The following is a 19,574-nucleotide window of genomic DNA, read 5'->3' on the forward strand; positions in this document are numbered from 1 at the left end:
CAGAGGACTTGTCCCCCAGCGAGCCTGAGAAAGTAGTTGTCTGCGTTGGAAGCCGGCCAAGCACTCAGTTAAAATCGAATGGCTTGTGGCTTCTCTGGCCCACTTTCTTTCTTTCTCTCTGCAGTGGATGCAGCGTTTATGAGTGCTCAGAGGCAAAATAGAGCTGGTTTAGACAATAGTTGAATGACAGTGGACTTGACTTTTTGACCCCAATGGTGGTAGGAGCGGATTGTTCAGTGGAAGGGATCAGAATGGGGCTTAGACATCCAAGTTGTTGGAATTTGCCGTCCGAAAGTCTTGCTGTTTTTACTGTTACTCTTTCCTGTTTTTCTGTTACTCATGGAAACTCTGAATGAAATGCTGAGGGAGGGCTGTTATGAAACCCCAAAAAAAATCAAATCATGCTTCTGATAAAACAGATGTAGCGGTGTGGGCTGTAATTTCATCAGTGCAGGTCGTATCAAATAACGGGGGCCTGCATTTCGTAATGTTCCCGGCTTAATCACATGCAGAAAATATACAAGCAATGACTTAATTTTTGTCTCCGACTGAGTTGTTTTTGTTGACTTTTTATTATGGAGTTTTATTTTTAAACAAAAAACAAAGAACAAGATGTGGTTTTTCTGAAATGAGCTGTTGAGCAAATTTCTCGTAAACGCAGAGATTGGAACAGATGAATGGCCCTTTTGTTTTCGCTGTGTGCGCTCCTTTAGAACAAGTAAACACTCACAAAATAGTTTGCTACAGCTGAAAAAATTATAAATGGTTATGTCACCAAAACTCGCGAGTTGGTCAGAACACTGACCGGTAGCCATCCAAACTGACCCCGAGGATGGCTTCACCTTCACGTGACTGAAGTGTGATCTTTAAAACCCTCTTGGTCGTTTTCCAGACAATTATAATCACACTTGCCCTCCAGCGGTATCAGTCTTTGGCCTCTTCGCTGAGAAATACGCCAAGAAATACTAAATCATGTATGAGAGAAATTGCTAACAAATGTTGCCTTCAAACAGCGAGCGGTGTTACATGGTTCAGTGTTCACAGCCTCAGAGTGCATGTCTCTCTCTCTCTTTCTCTCTCTATCTCTCTCACACACACACACACACACAAACAAACACAAACACACACACACACACACACACAATGACATGTAGCATGAAAACTCTCCACTGCTTTTTATTAAACTTGTTATATGATTTATTGCCATGCAAAAAACAATCCCTAAAGGCCCATTTTTGGCCCCTAAAATCAGGTCCTAGCATCCTATTGTATTACCATTTTAGCATTCAATGAGATCTACAGCTGATGTCAAACGCATTAAAATTGGTTCGAACGTGTAAAACACTGATTAGGATGGAAAGCAATCCCTGTTAGGGGGGGCTGTCGAAAAATCTCTTCATGCCAAGCCTGAAGTCGCAGCCAACTTTTCTCCAACTGCTTGTAAAGTTTCTGGGTAAACGCTGAGTGCTGGCTGCGTGCTGCTAACTCCATCCCGGCCATTTCGCCAACATCCCAGTGACCTAACTGTCACTTCTCACTCTGTCGACACGACCGGAGGACATTGGCCTACAGTTTTCCAGACCCGCGTCACACTCCATCTCAGAGAGAAAGTCTCCCCTGCATTTATTTTGCAAACGGCACAGTTTGAAAACCCCGCTAATGAATTGTCTTATCTGTGCGCCGCTCTCTGACGTGTTATGGTGGCTGTGATTTCTGTTGTTATTGTAAAGCTCGGGGGGTGTTTATTTTGGAAAAGCGGCGCTGTGTTTACCGCAGCAATTTGAGAGGCTATTGTGCGGTGCGCGGCTGTAAATATTAGCGTTTAGCTCACCTCTCTGTGCGCTCTCGCCCCACAGATATTGATGAGTGTGTCAATGAGACCATCTGTGGGAACCACAGCTTCTGCGAGAACACGGACGGCTCCTTCCGCTGCCAGTGTGACCAGGGATACACCAACCCGCCGGGAGACGCGAGCAAATGTGTCGGTCTGTATCTGCTGCCAAATAAATCTTCTCCGTGCATGACTGTTTGCAGGATAAGTGAGGTGATACTCCACTGTTGTTTGAAAACTATTTAAAACACACCAGAGAACCCTCACTGTTGTACTGACATGCTCCTCCATTACAATGAACATGGACACTGTGGTGTACTTTTTTTGTCCTGCTGCTTTAAATCCTCACAAGATCACTGTATGTGTATAAATCCACATCAGAAAATAGTCCCCAATGAATCCACTATTTACATCTGTTTGGATGACTTTTGCTAAAATACTACAGTGGCCAGCTGTTCTGTGAATTTATGTAGCCTTTTTTGAAAATGAAAGTATTTCTCGGTGGCCTTTCGTTAAAGATTTACATTTTGATGAGGAGCCCATAGGCCTGGTGCTGAGAGCCTGGGTTGGATTGATATTTGTTTTGCTATTTTAATCGAATCCATTGATGATGCTAAACATACAGAATATCACCAGGCTTATCTTTGAATTACTCTGTGTGATTGCAAACACTCACTTTTATCAGTTTTAGTCATCAGATTTAAACAACTTTCAGCCTTTTGTATAAAGACAGGTGACCTGATTTATTCTCGTCTTCAGGGAGAATTATTCACCGCACAAATAGAGTATACAGAGAAATGGAGAATCGAGAGTAGAGATGATAGGGTTGGAAAATGTCTTATCCCTTTTACAGTGACCGTAAGTAATCACATTTTATCAGTATTGTCAATGTTGAATGTTGGAAAAGGTATTGAAACACACGCAAATTCCATCATGAATGGAGTTAACATTTCAACCCACATGAGCAGTTGTGAAATGAACAAAAACATGCTTGACTGACTAAACTACGTAACGTTGTGCTGTTTGCAATTGGGCAAATCGAGTCTGCAGATGCAGACGACAGCAGAACAACCCAAAGTGCTTTCACAAGATTAGGTAACACCGAAGGCTTTAGTTTACTGTATTGGAAAGCTATTAGTGAGTTAGACAGACCATGACGTTTTTTCTCCCCTATTCTCAAGTCCCCACGTCATGTGTGGAGCTGAAATTTAACTTAGATTGCATTCGCTTTAAAGCACTGGTCGGTGATAACAGCGATGACTCATAAGATCAAGTTCAATGTGCTGCCTCCATTTGCTTTCTGCATGATCTGCGTACAGAGGGAAAATCTTCGATCAAGTTTCCCCTCAGCACTCTTACTTCAAAGAAATGCTTATCTATAATGACCATAATGAGGATTTGTTCATGTGAATTGGATATGAATCATTCCGCCAATAACCAGATGATATAGGCTTTTTTCATGTGACCTTGCCCCGACCTCTTCCGGAGCGCATGCCTGTGCGTACGTGCCTGATACCTCGCTGACCTCACGCCCTCCTCTCCCGTCTTTCTCAGATGTGAACGAGTGCGAGATGACCCTGGCGCTGTGCGGTGAGGCCCTGTGTGAGAACTTCGATGGCAGCTTCCTGTGCATCTGCCCCAACGACAATGAGGAATTTGATCCCATCACCAGCCAGTGCCGCTCCCTGGGTAATAGAGCAGGACTAGCGCTCACAGTGACTCGCTGGACTTAATTCTCCATCCCATCATTGGGAGACGGAGTTGTCCCTGATTTAATGAGCCGTCTCTCATTATCCAAACAAGGGTGACGAGGTGGACATGACTTACTCCACGTCTCGCAGAGGATCTTTTGACCTCGCTGTTTCCATTTGTTTGATAGGATGGGGTTATGGTTGGGTGAGTTGCCTAGAAAAATGTATATTAGCCTAATCCCTCGAATGACTGATGAAGTAACACCTCCAGTAGAGCCAAGTACATATCCTGAGGGTCTAGTTACTGCAACCCATTTCCTGCCCAAGACAAACAGGGATAAGGTGTAGCTATTGGCCATTAGCGCTAAAGACACATCGCTCTCTTCCGAGCTAAAATGATCTCAAGTGCAGAGGTCAAAGATATGCAATGCACTGCAATTTCACAATGAAAGCGAAGGCCTTTTGAGTCATGGAAACACCATCACCTCCGCAGCTTGATAGGCGTATGTGTACACGAATTGGCCGTATTTACATTATTAAGCGGCGCGCCCTCAGCAGGGATGTTTTTTCTTCTGCCTGGGCACTAAACCCCAGCTATGCCTTTGTGTACCTTTTTGCCACATTCCGCTGTTTGCTTTTGACGTGTGTTAATCAATCATGTGAGAGCGAATGGTGTGTTGACTCACATGCCAGTGTTTCCATTTGGCTAAGCCGGCAGCTTAACGGTGAAATGCCTGAGCCCATGCCTTTGGACAAATGAGCAGGCTCAGCAGTGGCAGGCGAGGGGTATTGCACTACCTGCTGGAGTGTTACTGTGCGATGATGTGCAGCTGAAGTGTAGATTCTTCTTTATGTGCCGGGAAATCCCAACTCAATGGGGAGTCAAGCAGTTCTATAAGTGAGCGTGTAGCCTCCCCACCACCTCCACAGGTGCACCATGACCTCTGACCCCCGCCCCCCCAGACTAAAGAAATTCCCTCTTTGTTCACCTACAGCTGATATGACCGTCAAACTGCCTGCTAGAATCCCTCCGCCTTCCACCTCAGCAGAAGAGAAGAAAGAGTGTTACATCAATTTGAATGACGCCAACTTCTGCGACAACGTCGTGTCTCGGAACACCACCAAGCAGGAGTGCTGCTGCACGGTGGGCAAAGGCTGGGGGGACAACTGCGAGATCTACGCTTGTCCTATCCCAGGAAGAGGTACAGCAAAGGACTCAGATGATTGTATCATAAGTCTTTTTGCATCTTTTCTGACGCTAATCCAGACACTTTTTGTTTTCCAGATGATTTTAACCAGCTGTGCCCTCATGGAGGTGGATTACTGCCTGTTTCTAGTAGACAGGCTCTGGGAGACTCGCATAACTTCATAGGTACCCTCCACTCTCATACATACTAATTTACTTTATTGATATTCTTGAGCACGCAAAACTTTGCGTTGGCTCAGAAAGGTGCAATGTCAGCCTGTTTTATTTCCAACTGCACAAACCAAAGCCAGAGTTACAGACATTATCCCTCACCACATTTACGACGGTGTCTCCGCAGCCGGCCAAGGCTTAATGGGATACCTGCCTGCATACCTAACTAATTATTGTACCCACGCTGTGCCGTGACAGCTGCTTACGAGAGATCTCGGCTGTTGGCACTTTCCGTCTCGCTTGTTTAGAGTGTGAAACTCTCTCTCCCCTCAGATGCAAACGAGTGCGAGATGTTTGGATCAGACATTTGTAAGAATGGACAGTGTTCCAATCTCTTCTCGACCTATACGTGCTACTGTCGCAGCGGCTTCTACTACGACAACATCCGGCTCGAGTGTGTGGGTAAGACATGTCGTCTATATTTCCACTTTTTAAGCTTTCAAAACATCCGTGCAGATACATACACGCGTGTCTGTTGATTTTACTGAAGACAGCATTTCCCATAAACCTCACTGCTTTCAGCCCGTATTTTGATTTTGCACTGAAATCCACAATAATTTTTTTACTGAGAATCTTTTTCAGTGACATGCTATCAAAAACTTACTGCCGTCATTCTGAATGACTGTTTCTTCATGTTGTGACGTCTCATTGTGAATGTGTCTTCAGATTATGACGAGTGTGGTCTGGGAAATGCCTGTGAGGACGGAGAGTGTGTGAACACCGCCGGCTCGTTCAACTGTTTCTGCAGTCCTCCGTTGGTTCTGGACAGCACGCGGCGGCGCTGCATCAGCCTCAACACTACAGAAGGTGCGACGACATTTTTCAATCTCAACGTGACCGGTTTAGCATTTTTTACTTGCTTATAGTCATCACGCTCGTCAAGCCACAGCAGCGCCCACACCAACCTCTTGAGTCCTTGTTGTTTTCAAACGAACTGTTGTGTCTGTTGTTGGTCGTCACAGCTCCCTCAAAGTACGCTGACTGGTCTCCATTTAGATAATCCGATGATTTAGTGTAATTCAATTTTCAAGCAGAAATGTTGTTCGGTTCCAGCCTCTCAGATGTGAGGACTTGTTGCTTCTCTTGGAGATGTTTCACTTGAAATGTAATATCTTTGGGTTTTTGGCTGTTGTTCGTACAAACACAAAGAAACAGCAACAATGTGGATGTGTCAGTGTGGGCTCTGGGAATTGATGATTGGCATTGTTTACTGTTTTAAGGAAAAAATATTGTTGCGATCCATCAACTGACGCGATGAAAGTGATCTTTAGCTGCAGCCCCTGCTTCTGTTAGCTACTTCTCGTTTCATCTTTGGTGCAGATTTATTGTCCCGGGAGGGAAATTTGTTTTCATAATCTGCACATGTCTCATGTCTCAAAAGAAAAGCATCAACGGTAGCTGGGAAACAACAAAGAGTTTGTCCATAGTTTATGGATAGCAGTGCTCTCTTGGACAAAGCTGAGTTTATTGTCTGTAGATCATGTTTTTTTCTTCGTCTTTTGTGAATCTCTTTTTCATTCTATCTCCCAGAACCTCTCGAGCCTGATCACGATGTGCACATGGATATTTGCTGGCAGCGCCTGGAGAGGGACAACATGTGCGCAGAGCCCCTCCAGGGACACAGGACCACGTACACCGAATGCTGCTGCCTGTACGGAGTCGCCTGGAGCGGACAGTGTGCCTTCTGTCCCAGGAGAGACTCTGGTGAGCAACAGGGTGCACATAAGAAACACTTAATAATTTCAGTTTTTAAATGAGCACATAAACAGTTTTTAATATGCAAATTGTAACTCCGCTTTGTGCGCTGCTGTATTCAGAGGACTACGCAATAATGTGCAACCTGGCCCGGAGAGGAGACGCAGACAGTCTGCGGGAGCGGCCGGGATACGAGTATGGCATCGAGGGCCCAGAGGATCCTGCGGAGCCTTTTGTTCCTCCGTACTTTGACAGTTATGGCAACCCCGCGGGACCGTATGACGTTCCTGAGAGCGTTCCTCTCTTCACAGACAACGACTACAGCGTTCAACAGCCACCTGCCCGCGTCCCCGTCCAACGACCACGGGAGAGCCAGCCACAACCAGTGGATCCCTATGCAGGTGAGTGCTTGCATCCATCACAGTGAGACATCAATTATTGCATGATGTTTTTACGTGCATTTTTTTTTTCACATACGTCTGTGTCCGATCAGGCCGCTACGATGCCTTCGAGGGTCTCCGCGCGGAGGAATGTGGGATCCTGAACGGCTGTGAAAATGGCCGCTGCGTTCGCGTGCGAGAAGGTTACACCTGCGACTGCTTCGACGGCTACGAGTTCGACCTCAGCAAGATGGCCTGTATAGGTGGGGATTTTCTTTTTCTTCCCAGCATCTTTTATGTCTTTCTCGACAGACCATCTGCATGTACACTCTGCGATCCAAGCGAAAAAATACGTTCAGGGACCTCCTAGAATCAATAGCGAATCAATCACCTCGTTTAATCTTGTTTGTAAAATGTGGTGTTGAAGCTTGGGATTGAACCGCGGTGACCTCCCCCTTCAGGTTTAAGCCTTTCGGAGCCACGTCTTGGATTGATTTCAGTGAGGTAACTCGCAGTGTATCATCAAGCTCAAGGAGACGCTTTGAATTTAACAACCTTGAGTTAAGTTATATTTTATGGGAAACTAATAAAGCAGTATACTCCTTAAAACCACTGTGTGTTGCCCTTTGGTTTGAAATTCCCCAGTCACACGCTGCCAAGAGAAAGGAGGCCTTGAATCTCCGCCACTCGGTGTATTACACGAGATATTATATCGTTTTAAGTGTACTCTGTTTGTTTTGTGTGAAAGTGAGACCGTCTCGTTGTAATGAAACACTGTGATTACAATATTCTGTCTACATACGTGCTTATCAGCTCCAAGGCCAGACGTTTTCCCAGGAAAAAAGTGATTGAATTCCAACACTGTGGAAACATGTGGGAGCTGTGCAACTTGTGCCATGCCTCCTTTTATAAATATCACCACTCACGATTTCCCCCAGCAGAACATGACATAAACAGCAGGAGGGTCATTTGAGATTGACTGCCATGAAATGACAATCAAGACCTCCCGGGCCGGAGGAGGCGGGCGGCGGGGGTCGGGGGGTGGTGGGGGAAGAAAAATCACTCGAAGGCCAAAAGGAAACATAATCCAATGCATTGTTAATTTAACCATCATTCTGAGCCGCTCGGCTCTCAAGATGGTCGGGAAAATTCAAGTTCACATCCTTTCCAGCTGACACGCAACATGACGGCATGGTTGATTGAAGATATACAACGTGAGACATTATGCAACGTATCGTTGAGTTTGAGTGAAAGTCCTGTACCTCCAGACGTGAACTTTACTGGAGCACATTTCAAACATGTTTGTTTGTTGTTCTCAGGGTTGCAAGGTGTTCTCAGTCAGCCAAGTTGTGTAAAGATTCAACTGTTATTCTCATTATCGATGAATTTGCAGATTATTTTCTCGATTAATTGTTTGACCAAATCGTCTTATTTTGTCAGACCGACAGTCCAACAAAAATATTCAATTCAGTACATGATTTGTGACAGTATGATATAAGACAAAGACGAACAGCAAATCCTCATGGTTGGGAAGCTGGAACCAGAGAATGTTTGACATTTTTGCTTGAAATATGACATAAAAAGTGAACAGATTATCGAAATGGTTTCTGATCCATTTTCCTTTTGTTGACTTATCGATTTAATGACGCTTGAAGCTCTGGAATCACTTTTCTGTAATCATCTGAATCAGTACAAATTGCCTAAAGGACATCTCCTCCATCTTAGTTGAAGTGGGTTTATAGTATTATTTTTTTTTTGTTTTGAGTTTCAACTTCATCTGCTCACGAAGGACTTGGATATGAAAGGCAGTTTGAAACAGCAGCTAAGTGAACCTTGAGGTGAGACGGAGGAAGGGGGAGAAAAGATGGAAAAACAAAAGGAGGGAGGAAGAATGAGGGAGGGCGGAGGAAAGGAGGGAGGAAGGAGGAGACTGGCTTTTAAGCAATCAAATACAGGAAACAGTGTTAAATTTACATCAGCAGTCTGAATCACTTCAACGTTACAGTTTCCCGCCACTCAGCAGCAGATGTGGCGGCAGGCAGCTGCTTCAGCTGTGAAATCTCCCTGCCGACTGACCCGTCATGTCTCCTCTCTCCTTTCAGACATTAACGAGTGTGAGGACATCAGCGACAAGGTGCCCTTGTGTCAGAACGGGCAGTGCACCAACACGGAGGGATCGTACAAGTGCACCTGTTTGCCAGGCTTCGTGGCCTCTGCCAAGCCGCACAAGTGCATCCCAGCGATCCCGGAGTCGGAGCTCGAGAAGACAGAAAACTGAGACAGTGACTTCTCCTGCTCCTCCTCAGAGATCGCCTTACAACCCCCCCCACCCTCCCTCTGCCCTCCCCCCCCCCCCCCGAGGGCCTGGCACTAAACCTCCAACAGTAACGCTGAGACGTCCAAACTCGTTTCCCTACATAACACACACACACGCACAGGCACAAACACGCACATAGGAAAAGGCACACACGCACACATTCAGATCCCCTTATACACACTCAAGAGGACCAGGAAATGTGCAGTGAATGTATTACAATGGGATTTAGTATTCACCAGATATCCATTTGCCTTAAAGGGATTTTGTGGACTGATTTTTGTTTATTCAGTAAACCCCCGGGCAATTTGATATGCAGATATATTTTCCACATTATTTTCTCTGTACCTTTTTCTCTCTCTCTTTTTTTTGTGTTATTTATTTCATTTACACGACGGGCCTCTGCAAACTAAGAAAAGCGACCTATTTCAGAGGGCAGACTCCATTCCTCCTGTTCTATTCGTCTCCGAGACAGCGTGAGGGAGATAGATAATGTGTTTTGTAAAAGAAAGGAACGTCATAAGAAATAATCAGCCACCCGTAGGTCAGCTCGTGCCACACTGTCGAACCCTCACGCCGAAACACGATCTCGCTCAGTCGTTTTAATTCGCATTGACCTTGGACTAAACGGATGCCAGGGCCGACACACGCCATCAGAACTACTCCCCACAGCGGCCTTCTAACTACGAGCTGAAGAATCTCTGGACCAAGAACTGGGACGTCACCACAGCCTAACATGACAAAGTTCAGCCTCTACGTGGGCCTGGAAAGACTGTAGATGTATATGATGATCTATGTAATGTTTTGAAAAAAAAAAAGGTGCAATAGGTATAACCTGCCTTCCTCTGTTCGACACCAGTTTTGAATCTTAATACCAGCAACGAAGTAGAAGAACATGGACTCGGTTGCTGGTCCCATTTTTTCCCTTTTCTTTTTTAACAGTATTAACTTGTTTTATACTTAAACTGCAAAGAGAAAAAAAACACTTGTTCCACGACTTACCGAAGTTTGACTCTAGCTAACTTCCGCAACATTCGTTGAAGTCACCCGCAGACATCACCGCTCAAAGTGAACAGTTGGTTTTATGTTTCACAGGCAAAACGGATTTTACATTCAACTGCAATGCAATCGTTTCCCAGATCGCACATCAGACCATTCCCATGTGTGCATCCCCCCCCCTCCCTCCCCCCCCGGGTGCACGTTAAGACAAAGGCTTCGTTGGAGAGGTTTGGTATATTTTGTACAGATCTAGTACTATGTATTATTTTTGTTACATATTCTCTTAATGCATTATAGCACAACCAATATTTTGTCTGACATAAAGCATAAAATGTAAGAAAAAAATTTGGCATTATAGCTTTGTAGATTTATACGTGTCTGTAAAAAAAATGTTTTCTGTTTTTTTTTTTTTTTTTTTTTTAAAGCATATCTTTTAATGTATGAGGAGAGTGGCTGACACTGTACCAGAGGAACTGTGTGTATACCCTGCCCTGTGGAGCAGACAATGAAATATATTTTTTGGAAGTGGCAGCACTGTTCTGATCGCAGACACTTTGTCCCTTCAAGTTCATTACAAAGACAATGCTTTTGAAAATGCAAGCGCCGACTTCATGTGCGTCACAACTCCACAGCTTAATATTAGTGATTGTGAGCATTATTTCTGTTAGTCTCTGTTGGATCCTTATGTCATGAATGTATCATAATAGTCAGTATCGGCCTACGCATTTGGTTTCTGAACTCCCACTCATACAGTTATGACTTCTCTATACAGGTTGAAGAAATTAATGGCATTATTTGTCGAATGTGTCGAACTTGTCTCAAGAAAATCTCAGCCGAAACATAAAAGTCCAACTCTAACTTTGGAGGATGACTCAAGTTGATGACTTGCGCCCCGCTCACACATTCATAACCTATGAATCTACAGCTGTACAAATGTCTCCACCTGATGTCCAACCGTACTTTCCTGTGCTGTTCAAATCATCGCCTGAACCGGAACCGGACGTGTAACATTAAGGTCAAAGTTGGAATATTTAAAAAGCCTTTTTTCAAAACCGCGAATAACTTGAGATGAAATGTCTTGTTGTAAAGCTGTGGTCATTGGAAATATCATGCTCATTCATTTTGTTTACCTCTTGACTGTAATCGCTATCAGTCAGCAAAATAAAAACATAAAAAATACCAGTCTCTTTGATCATTTACTTTGCAAAATGGCACCCTGCACACTTTGTATTTACCATGTGTGTATTCTTATCAGTTTGTGATCCATATTAGAATAACAACCATAAGTCTGTGAGTTGTAGTTTGTAGTATGATCCAAAAGCATTCAATGTTTTAATTGTATTTTATTGTTGCATAAAGCAGGACCACTATATGGACCACTGGGACATTATTATCTAAGTATAAGTGATCAGGAGTGTGTGTTTGGCAGTGATGGCTGACATCTTTAGATCCTTCAGTAAAAGTAGTAATACACCATTCTGAAAAAAGACAAGTAAAGGTCCAGTGCAGGAATGTTCCTACCAATTGTACTTTATGCTATTATATGTATTAATTATTCAGAAAGAAACATTTTCACAGTGTGATATTCGACCATCACACATCTCATATTATTTGAGGCATAGCTCCTAATTTAATTTACTGTTGGGCATCTTAATCTATAATTTCAGCACAGGAGTTTAATATCTGAATCTGCATAGCTTGAAAATTCATGTTGAGCAGCACAAATAGTTTCCTCTGAAGTGCAGTTGAGCTGCAAGATTTATGTATCAGAAAATTAAAATAATTAAAGGCTACCTCAAAATTGTACTTTGCAGCAGTTGAGAAAATGCAATTAGCTTCTGACCACTGGTGTTTGTGTTTTGGCTGCAGAGATGAGCCGCAGAATATCCGCCACAGTCAACACTATAAACATGTCAGAACTGGAGCTCGGAAATGATGGTCCCAGAAATGAATGAAAGAAAGAAAGAAATGAGCATTCCAAATGATTTATTATACTATATCTCCCTCTAGTGGTCAAATAGAACAACACATCACCGCCTGCCTTTCCAGCTTTTCCATTACTCTGAATTCTATTGGTCAACCGGGGAAGAGAGCTATTCCTGAAGGATTCTGGGAAAATGTGTTTACCGCGGTACAGCACGCCCGCATTTGTAATACAAAGGGAATACACCTCCCAGAAGCCACCTCGCTTCGTACGTGTTTCGTCGACTCGAGCTGCAGCCACCCACTCGTGCGTTTGCTGTGTTGCTAATGTCACTCTTTTAATAATACAACAGTAATTCGAGGCGATAGCAACCTTAAACTGTCGCAGTTTTTGCTGGGAATTGCGCCTTTTTGCGAGTGGATACGCGGTTAGAAATGTGCAAGCCGGGATAAGCTAGGATAAGTATGTTATTGATGGAAATGTCGTGGCTAAAATATGTCTGATAAGTTGATGAGTTGGAAAGGTGTGACATTCACTGTCAATACCAACTGTTTTGACATACAGTATTGAGGACTCACACCTGGTGACCAGTGTTGCTATATCAGTGCTAAATGTAGGTATTTGTCCCAGATAGCACAGCTACACATCATCTAGCTATCACTCATTAACTACCTTTTTTATCATATGATAAGGCAGTGTTACCAAAATATTGGACCCACCTGTCTTCCACGGGAGTCTGGTCATCTCATCACAGGTTGTATGTCCTAATGGCAAAGGAAGAATGCATTTCACAAAGGAACAAAACAGCAGGGGACACTTCAGCACTGCGAAACAGGAAAGTGTTCCCCAGCTCAGAAAAGACCCCATCCAGCCCTCTGTCAAAGGGCACACACAGTCAAACTGCAGGACACCACTCAGAAGATGACGCCCAGTCCTCGAATGGGACATCTGCTCAGTGCTCAACCAGAGGAAACAACAGCGAGGAGCCTCCGAGCAGGGTGCTGCTGATGTTGGTGGTGGGGCTGTCTTTCTCTACTCGCCTCTACAAGATCGCAGACCCCCCTCATGTGTGGTGAGTGAAAGTCCCCTGCGATGCATTGCATTTGGATTTGGTGCATTTTAAGTGTGCAGATTTTTGTACGTGATGGCATGTTTTTTTGGTGTTTCAGCTGGGACGAGACGCACTTTGGGAAGATGGGAAGCTACTACATCAACAGGACCTTCTTTTTCGATGTCCATCCTCCTCTTGGAAAAGTGAGACGGCCTTTTGTGCTTAAACTCGTGTGTCTTCAGTGGAACCTCTCTAGCAATAGTACTGATCTCCTTTTTACTCTGTTGCAGATGCTGATCGGGCTCGCTGGTTACATGACCGGTTATGATGGCACCTTTCCCTTCGTAAAGCCAGGAGATAAATATGAGCACCACAACTACTGGGGGATGAGAGGGGTATGCCACTTCCCCTATTGGAAAGCTTTTGACATTGATATGTGTTCTTAAGACATACTAAGGCTGCTGATGTGTCTGTCCTGCTTCCTGTCTTCCAGTTTTGTGCCGTGTTGGGCTCCTGTCTCCCAGTCTTTGCCTACCTCATAGTTCTGGAGTTGTCTCAGTCTCACACCGCAGCTCTCATCACTGCCACCCTGCTTATATTTGGTGAGTGAACATGTAATTGTTGAAACATCTATTTCAATGTCAAACCATGCAATGCATCAAAGGTTCTAGCAGCATGCATTCATCCTTTTCTAACAAGGAGAATGGATTTTTACTTAATTCCTTCCTCCTGACAGACACTGGCTCGATCACAATTTCCCAGTACATCCTGTTAGACCCCATACTCATGTTCTTCATCATGGCTGCAGTGCTGAGCATGGTCAAGTTCAACCAGCAGAGATACAGGTAGGATACCACAATAGCTTCAATTTATCATCAACGACAGTTTATTCAAAGTGCAGAGAGTCTCTGTACACTTTCAGCTTATTATCACTTGATCAGTATGTTTTTTTTTTATGGTACACATTCGCTGATTGCAGCGTGTAATACATCATAACTCACTTATTTCCTATATCACACTCTTGCAAACTGAATGCTGAATTTTCTGTCAAAATAATCAGATTTGAGTCTAAGTCTTTGGACCTTGGTGTTTTCTGATCGACATTTGTCTTCAGTAAGAAGAAAGTACAACAAAAATAAGAGAGCTTGATCAGATAAGAAAGTATAGTGACATTCCTAAAGCAATAACAGTTAATTTTCCAATAGGAACAGGTTTTGCTCACAATGTTCAAAGGACGGTAAGTACACTTAGCATACAACATAGTCATTTTTCTTACTTTTTAAGCAATAAAGAGACATTTAATTTAGAGAAAATGTGTTTTCGATAGCCCAAGATGACATTCTTAAATGGGTTGTTTTGTTCACAGTGAAAAGATTTTCAGTCACTTTGAAAAAGGAAATTGGAAATCAGAAAAAAGAACAGTTTAATCAGTTATAAAAAATAGCTGGCAATTGACTCAATAACTGACAACTGATCTATTAATCAGTTCATCTTTGCTGCTGTTGTACATACATTGTTCCCTGCTTGCTGTTTGTTTCAGGCCTTTTTCTGCCACCTGGTGGCTGTGGCTGGTACTGACTGGTGTCAGCCTTGCTGGAGCATTGGGGGTGAAGTTTGTGGGTCTGTTTGTCATCCTGTTGGTGGGACTGAATACAGTCTGGGACCTCTGGAGACTTTTGGGAGACCTCAGCCTCTCGCTGGTAATCAGCATTTATTTAATGGCACTGACAGCTAATAATGTTTGCGAGTAGAAGTTTGATTGTATTTTCTGGCTCCAGGTGGACATCACCAAGCACCTCCTGGCTCGGGTTGTTGGACTCATCCTGCTCCCACTCCTCCTCTACATTACAATATTCGCAATCCACTTTGTAGTGTTGAATAAAAGGTATGTTGAGGACACACTGATTACTGCTCATCTCACAGAGTACTGCAATGATGACATCCAATCCATTGTTTGGGTAATCATGATTGTCTTCTCTCACCAGCGGACCAGGAGATGGTTTCTTCAGTTCAGCCTTTCAGTCCCGCCTAATTGGAAATAACCTGCACAATGCATCTATGCCTGAGTGTAAGTGCCAAACATGTGTGAATAAAACCACATGACGCTGCAGCTGTGTTTACAAAAACACTAATAAGAAAAAATGGCAAAGGAGGTCAGAGAAAGTCCCTTAATTTTTATAACAGGCAGATGAGCTGAAACATTTGCTTGCATTCTGCTGTCTTCATAAAGTGACGCATCATTTCTTCTCATTTCATATCTTTAATTGGTTTATGTGGTGTCTCCTTGCCACTTTAAATTACATTTCATAATGCAGTTTTCGTTAACCGTTATTGTCTCCTGTGTTTTGAAAATGAAGTAAGGCAATATCTCATCCGTTCTTCTGATGCAGACCTGGCGTATGGCTCCACCATCACAGTGAAAAACCTCCGTATTGCTGGAGGCTATTTGCACTCTCACTGGCACTTGTACCCAGAGGGAGTGGGAGCAAAACAGCAACAGGTCAGGCTACCAGAGAGATAAGTGAGAAACATTATCAAACATAATTGAGTATGCTAATGTATGTTCTTTATTCAAAATAAACTATTTCCTATGTATTTTCTTTTACAGGTTACAGCCTATCTTCATAAGGACTACAACAACTTGTGGCTTGTACAAAGACACGGTGAAAATGAATGTGAGAAGAGGGGGTTCATTTTATTGTCATGACATATCGATAGTATACTATTAAGGAAGTGATGCATCTAAAATCTTTGTCTTTTCTAAGCTCAATCTGGGACACCTGATCTGGTTCGACATGGTGATATCATTCGACTGGAGCACAAAGAGTAAGTATCATGACTCAACGGAGCATCGTCTCGAAAAAACATTTAATGATTGAAATTAGTCTGTCATTCCAATCCAAATTATTTTATGTTTTTAAATTATGTGTGTGTTTTAGATGATAAATATTTTCACTGTCCTTGCAGAACAACTCGCAACCTTCACACTCACCTCCATGAGGCTCCTCTGACCAAGAAACACTTCCAGGTTACAGGCTATGGCATTGTGAGTAGCTCCACAGCACAAAGTTGCACTAAAAATGACTGTTAACTTCCCTTAATAACATATTAAATTCCGATTGCATGTCAGTTTTCCACCTTTCTCTGCCCCCTTCTTAGAATGGCACAGGTGACATCAATGACCTGTGGCAGGTGGAGGTGTGTGGAGGGCAGAAGGGTGACCTGGTGAAGGTGCTACGTAGCAAAGTCCGCTTTTTGCACCGAGCAACCGGATGTGTGCTTTACTCCTCCGGCAAGACACTCCCTAAATGGTACATCTTATCTTCTCTGCTCTGATTAGGGATGATCCTAATGACTAGACTTTGGACTTTGTGTCCAAACACAATTTGATATATTAGGTGACACATTGTCCATAAAAAAAATTGCATATATTACATTTTAGACGTTTAATTTAAGATTGATTTTAGTGCATATGTGGGCAGTCATAAAGTGCAAGTTTTTTTTTTTCTATTCAGGGGCTGGGAACAGGTGGAGGTGACCTGTAGCCCCTACTTGAAGGAGACGCCGAGCTCTCAGTGGAACATCGAAGATCACATCAATCCCAAGTGTAAGATGACAACACTTATTGCACACGTAAATTTTTTTCATATATTTGGTGATGCTTAACACTAACCAACATGTTTATATTTCCCTTGTGTCTTCTTGCAGTACCCAATATAAGTTTGTCCGTGCTGAAACCCCATTTTCTGGAGATCTTACTGGAGTCCCACATCGTTATGATAAGAGTAGGAAAGAAAAGATGTCAATCCGTCTGTGATTCAAGAATGTGTTTTATCATAAGACATTTATTGATGGAGACATTTGTCTTTTTTAGGGTAACAGTGGCTTGAAACCCAAAGACAATGAGATGAACTCAAAACCCTGGCATTGGCCCATCAACTATCAGGTGCATTGAATAATCTACAGTAGAAAGTTTGTATTTTATTCTAATCTAGTAACTAACTCCAAATGTTCTTTATTTGTGTAAAGGGATTAAGGTTTTCTGGAGTGAATGACACAGATTATCGTGTTTATCTGCTGGGGAACCCTGTAAGCATTCTTAAGATTACTACATTTTGCTTTTGTCACTCTTGATCAACACGCAGTAATGTGCTCATGATTAAGTCCTGTTTTTCAGGTGGTCTGGTGGATAAACCTTGCGAGTTTGGGATTGTATGTAATCATGGTGGCAGTGGCTTCTGTTGCACTACAAAGAGGTTTCTCATTGGGACAGAAAAGAATAGGTATGGTTATTGACTGTGATTCCAACGCACATTTTTTTTGCACCGATCGCACTGATTATCGTTGCAACAACAGGAAAAAGATCTGGACATCAAAAACATGTTCTGCACTTTGTCTCTCAGAGGATTCTCATGTGCTCATGAGAGAAGGAGGACAGCTGTTCCTTGGTTGGCTGCTTCACTATGCACCTTTCTACACCATGGGCCGTGTGCTCTACTACCACCACTACTTCCCTGCGATGCTCTTCAACAGCATGCTAACAGGTACCAAATCCCGCCGCATAATGGCTGCTTACATCATAGAGACCAGAGCTGTTTAAACTGTGAGGAAGGGCCAAAGGGCGAGGGCAGAGAGAGAGACCTGAGGCAAAGATGCAACATGAAGGAAAGTATTAAATCATTCTCCTACACTGAGCCCTAAGTCAAATATGATATTTAGTGTAATAAGCATCATAAATCTGCTTAGAAATAAGAATAAAAGGCACTCCTTACCTCTACATACTTTTAATGGTATCAAAATGTAAAAAGAAAGGATTAGCTAAATAATACTACCAACAGTTCACTGTCCTACCTGTTCACAGCTCCCAAAGTATTATGGGAACTGTATTTCCAGTTGTTGCACAATGAATATCATCTTCAATCCTTTTGTTTGTTCCTCTCAGGTATCACATTAGACGTTCTGTTGAAAAGCGCTGACTTGCTTCTGCGCCGACCATATTCTGATTGGCTGCAGAGAGTCGGTCTGATGGTACTTCTGTTCAGTGTTCTTTACAGGTGAGATGACTGTTTATTCTTACAGAGTCACCATAAACAGTATATGATCAGTGTTTGATGTGTGTTGCATTTAATGAGCTTCCTTGTGAATATACATCTATTTGTTAACCTAATTCCATTGTGATTTTCAAGTTCTTCCCTCTAATTTGAATACATTTTATAATTCCCTCTCTGTCCAACAGTTTCTACTTGTTCCATCCTCTCTCCTACGGCATGACGGGTCCTCTGGCACACGAGGCTGGCAGCGCCATGGCTGGCCTGAAGTGGATGGACTCCTGGGAGTTCTAGTCACATTTGCATGAAGAGGAAACAGATATTGTGATGTGAGTTGAAGGGACTTTAATCAAGCATGTGTCTCACAGACTTACGGTCTTTACACACACACAAAAAAAGGTACGGTCTGACCACACTAGTATAGAATCTCCACGTGTCCAGGTATTTATGTGTCTCAACATTTCCAAGTGTCGTAGTCTATAAAGTGTAAAGAATGCTTTACAAGACAGACATGAACCAGTGCAATATGAAAGCCAGAGTGTTGTGGAGTTTTTGAAAATAAAGATCAAGACACTAATCGTCACCAAGCTGCCTTAACTCACAGCACATCTCACTCCCTGGACTTAAATGTGTATATGTGTGTACTGTATGTCACAATGATAAGATGAAGTGCCTGAAAGGAGCCACTGAAAATAAATTTGAATCGTTTAAATGCTGCAACATGTTACGTAGGTTTTAGAGTTCTCTGAGACAGTATTTTTGTTTGCGAGTGTCTTGATCTTAGTGCCTGGTATTTTTGTATTAGTGCTGTCTGACTACTACTGACTCTCAGTGTCATACGTTTGTTTCACTATGATCAATAAACTACGATATTCTTGTAGTCCCTTCTTACTTATGTTCATAATGTCAGTATTACATCATAATTTTGTCAAGACATTCAAAGGTTTTCACCTTGAACCAAAATTGAGACTCAGAATACACACCATTTTCTGGATACTTGTGTTGTTTTTTAATATTTTATATCGTAGATAGTCTTTTTGAGATAAATCATCCCCAAGTCCTTGCCTTTAAACAACAAAAGAGCTCAAACATTTTTTTAAAAAATGCAAACGCTCAGTTCCTATTGGTCTGATTTTAATCTGTGATCGTTACTTGTTTAGAGGCTGATCTTTCAGTATGAATTTGGTAATGTTGAATAAATTAATACCATGAAACTTTACATCC

General features: G+C 42.9%; 2 protein-coding genes across 3 annotated transcripts in view; both read left to right on the forward strand.

Moving 5' to 3' along the window:
- Positions 1 to 9,359, forward strand: part of LOC115566259 (latent-transforming growth factor beta-binding protein 2) — an 88,283-nt gene extending 78,924 nt beyond the window's left edge. The window contains exons 32-41 of the mRNA XM_030392059.1: positions 1,857 to 1,985; positions 3,386 to 3,520; positions 4,518 to 4,724; positions 4,808 to 4,894; positions 5,213 to 5,341; positions 5,606 to 5,746; positions 6,470 to 6,643; positions 6,757 to 7,035; positions 7,128 to 7,277; positions 9,117 to 9,359. Of these exons, the coding sequence (XP_030247919.1) occupies positions 1,857 to 1,985; positions 3,386 to 3,520; positions 4,518 to 4,724; positions 4,808 to 4,894; positions 5,213 to 5,341; positions 5,606 to 5,746; positions 6,470 to 6,643; positions 6,757 to 7,035; positions 7,128 to 7,277; positions 9,117 to 9,292 (1,607 nt within the window). The 3' untranslated portion in view covers positions 9,293 to 9,359. The remainder of the gene's footprint in view (positions 1 to 1,856; positions 1,986 to 3,385; positions 3,521 to 4,517; positions 4,725 to 4,807; positions 4,895 to 5,212; positions 5,342 to 5,605; positions 5,747 to 6,469; positions 6,644 to 6,756; positions 7,036 to 7,127; positions 7,278 to 9,116) is intronic.
- A 3,169-nt stretch (positions 9,360 to 12,528) lies between these two features.
- Positions 12,529 to 19,230, forward strand: pomt2 (protein-O-mannosyltransferase 2). 2 transcript variants are annotated; one of them, XM_030442988.1, is made up of 23 exons: positions 12,529 to 12,713; positions 12,816 to 12,864; positions 12,944 to 13,323; positions 13,421 to 13,505; positions 13,593 to 13,697; positions 13,796 to 13,904; positions 14,039 to 14,147; positions 14,843 to 15,002; positions 15,081 to 15,187; positions 15,288 to 15,370; positions 15,693 to 15,802; positions 15,911 to 15,977; positions 16,068 to 16,128; positions 16,270 to 16,348; positions 16,462 to 16,613; positions 16,818 to 16,909; positions 17,011 to 17,087; positions 17,177 to 17,248; positions 17,332 to 17,391; positions 17,480 to 17,585; positions 17,706 to 17,846; positions 18,245 to 18,356; positions 18,539 to 19,230. In XM_030442988.1, exons 3-23 carry the CDS (start codon positions 13,019 to 13,021, stop codon positions 18,642 to 18,644), a joined length of 2,298 nt encoding a protein of 765 aa, XP_030298848.1. In that variant the 5' UTR covers positions 12,529 to 12,713; positions 12,816 to 12,864; positions 12,944 to 13,018; the 3' UTR covers positions 18,645 to 19,230. The 2 variants fall into 2 exon arrangements, with proteins under 2 accessions (XP_030298848.1, XP_030298849.1); XM_030442989.1 differs by having other exon boundaries at positions 12,948 to 13,323.
- The last annotated feature ends 344 nt before the right edge of the window (positions 19,231 to 19,574 follow it).

This window comes from Sparus aurata, chromosome 16 (assembly GCF_900880675.1).
Source record: "Sparus aurata chromosome 16, fSpaAur1.1, whole genome shotgun sequence".
Lineage (NCBI taxonomy): Eukaryota > Metazoa > Chordata > Actinopteri > Spariformes > Sparidae > Sparus > Sparus aurata.

Excerpts from the sequence above, each read along its gene's own strand:
- pomt2 (XM_030442988.1), top strand. The coding sequence starts at position 13,019 with ATGGCAAAGGAAGAATGCATTTCACAAAGGAACAAAACAGCAGGGGAC. Across the intron at positions 14,148-14,842 it reads TTCAACCAGCAGAGATACAG|GCCTTTTTCTGCCACCTGGT; the intron begins GTAGGATACCAC and ends TGTTTGTTTCAG. Across the intron at positions 17,586-17,705 it reads ATTGGGACAGAAAAGAATAG|AGGATTCTCATGTGCTCATG; the intron begins GTATGGTTATTG and ends TTTGTCTCTCAG.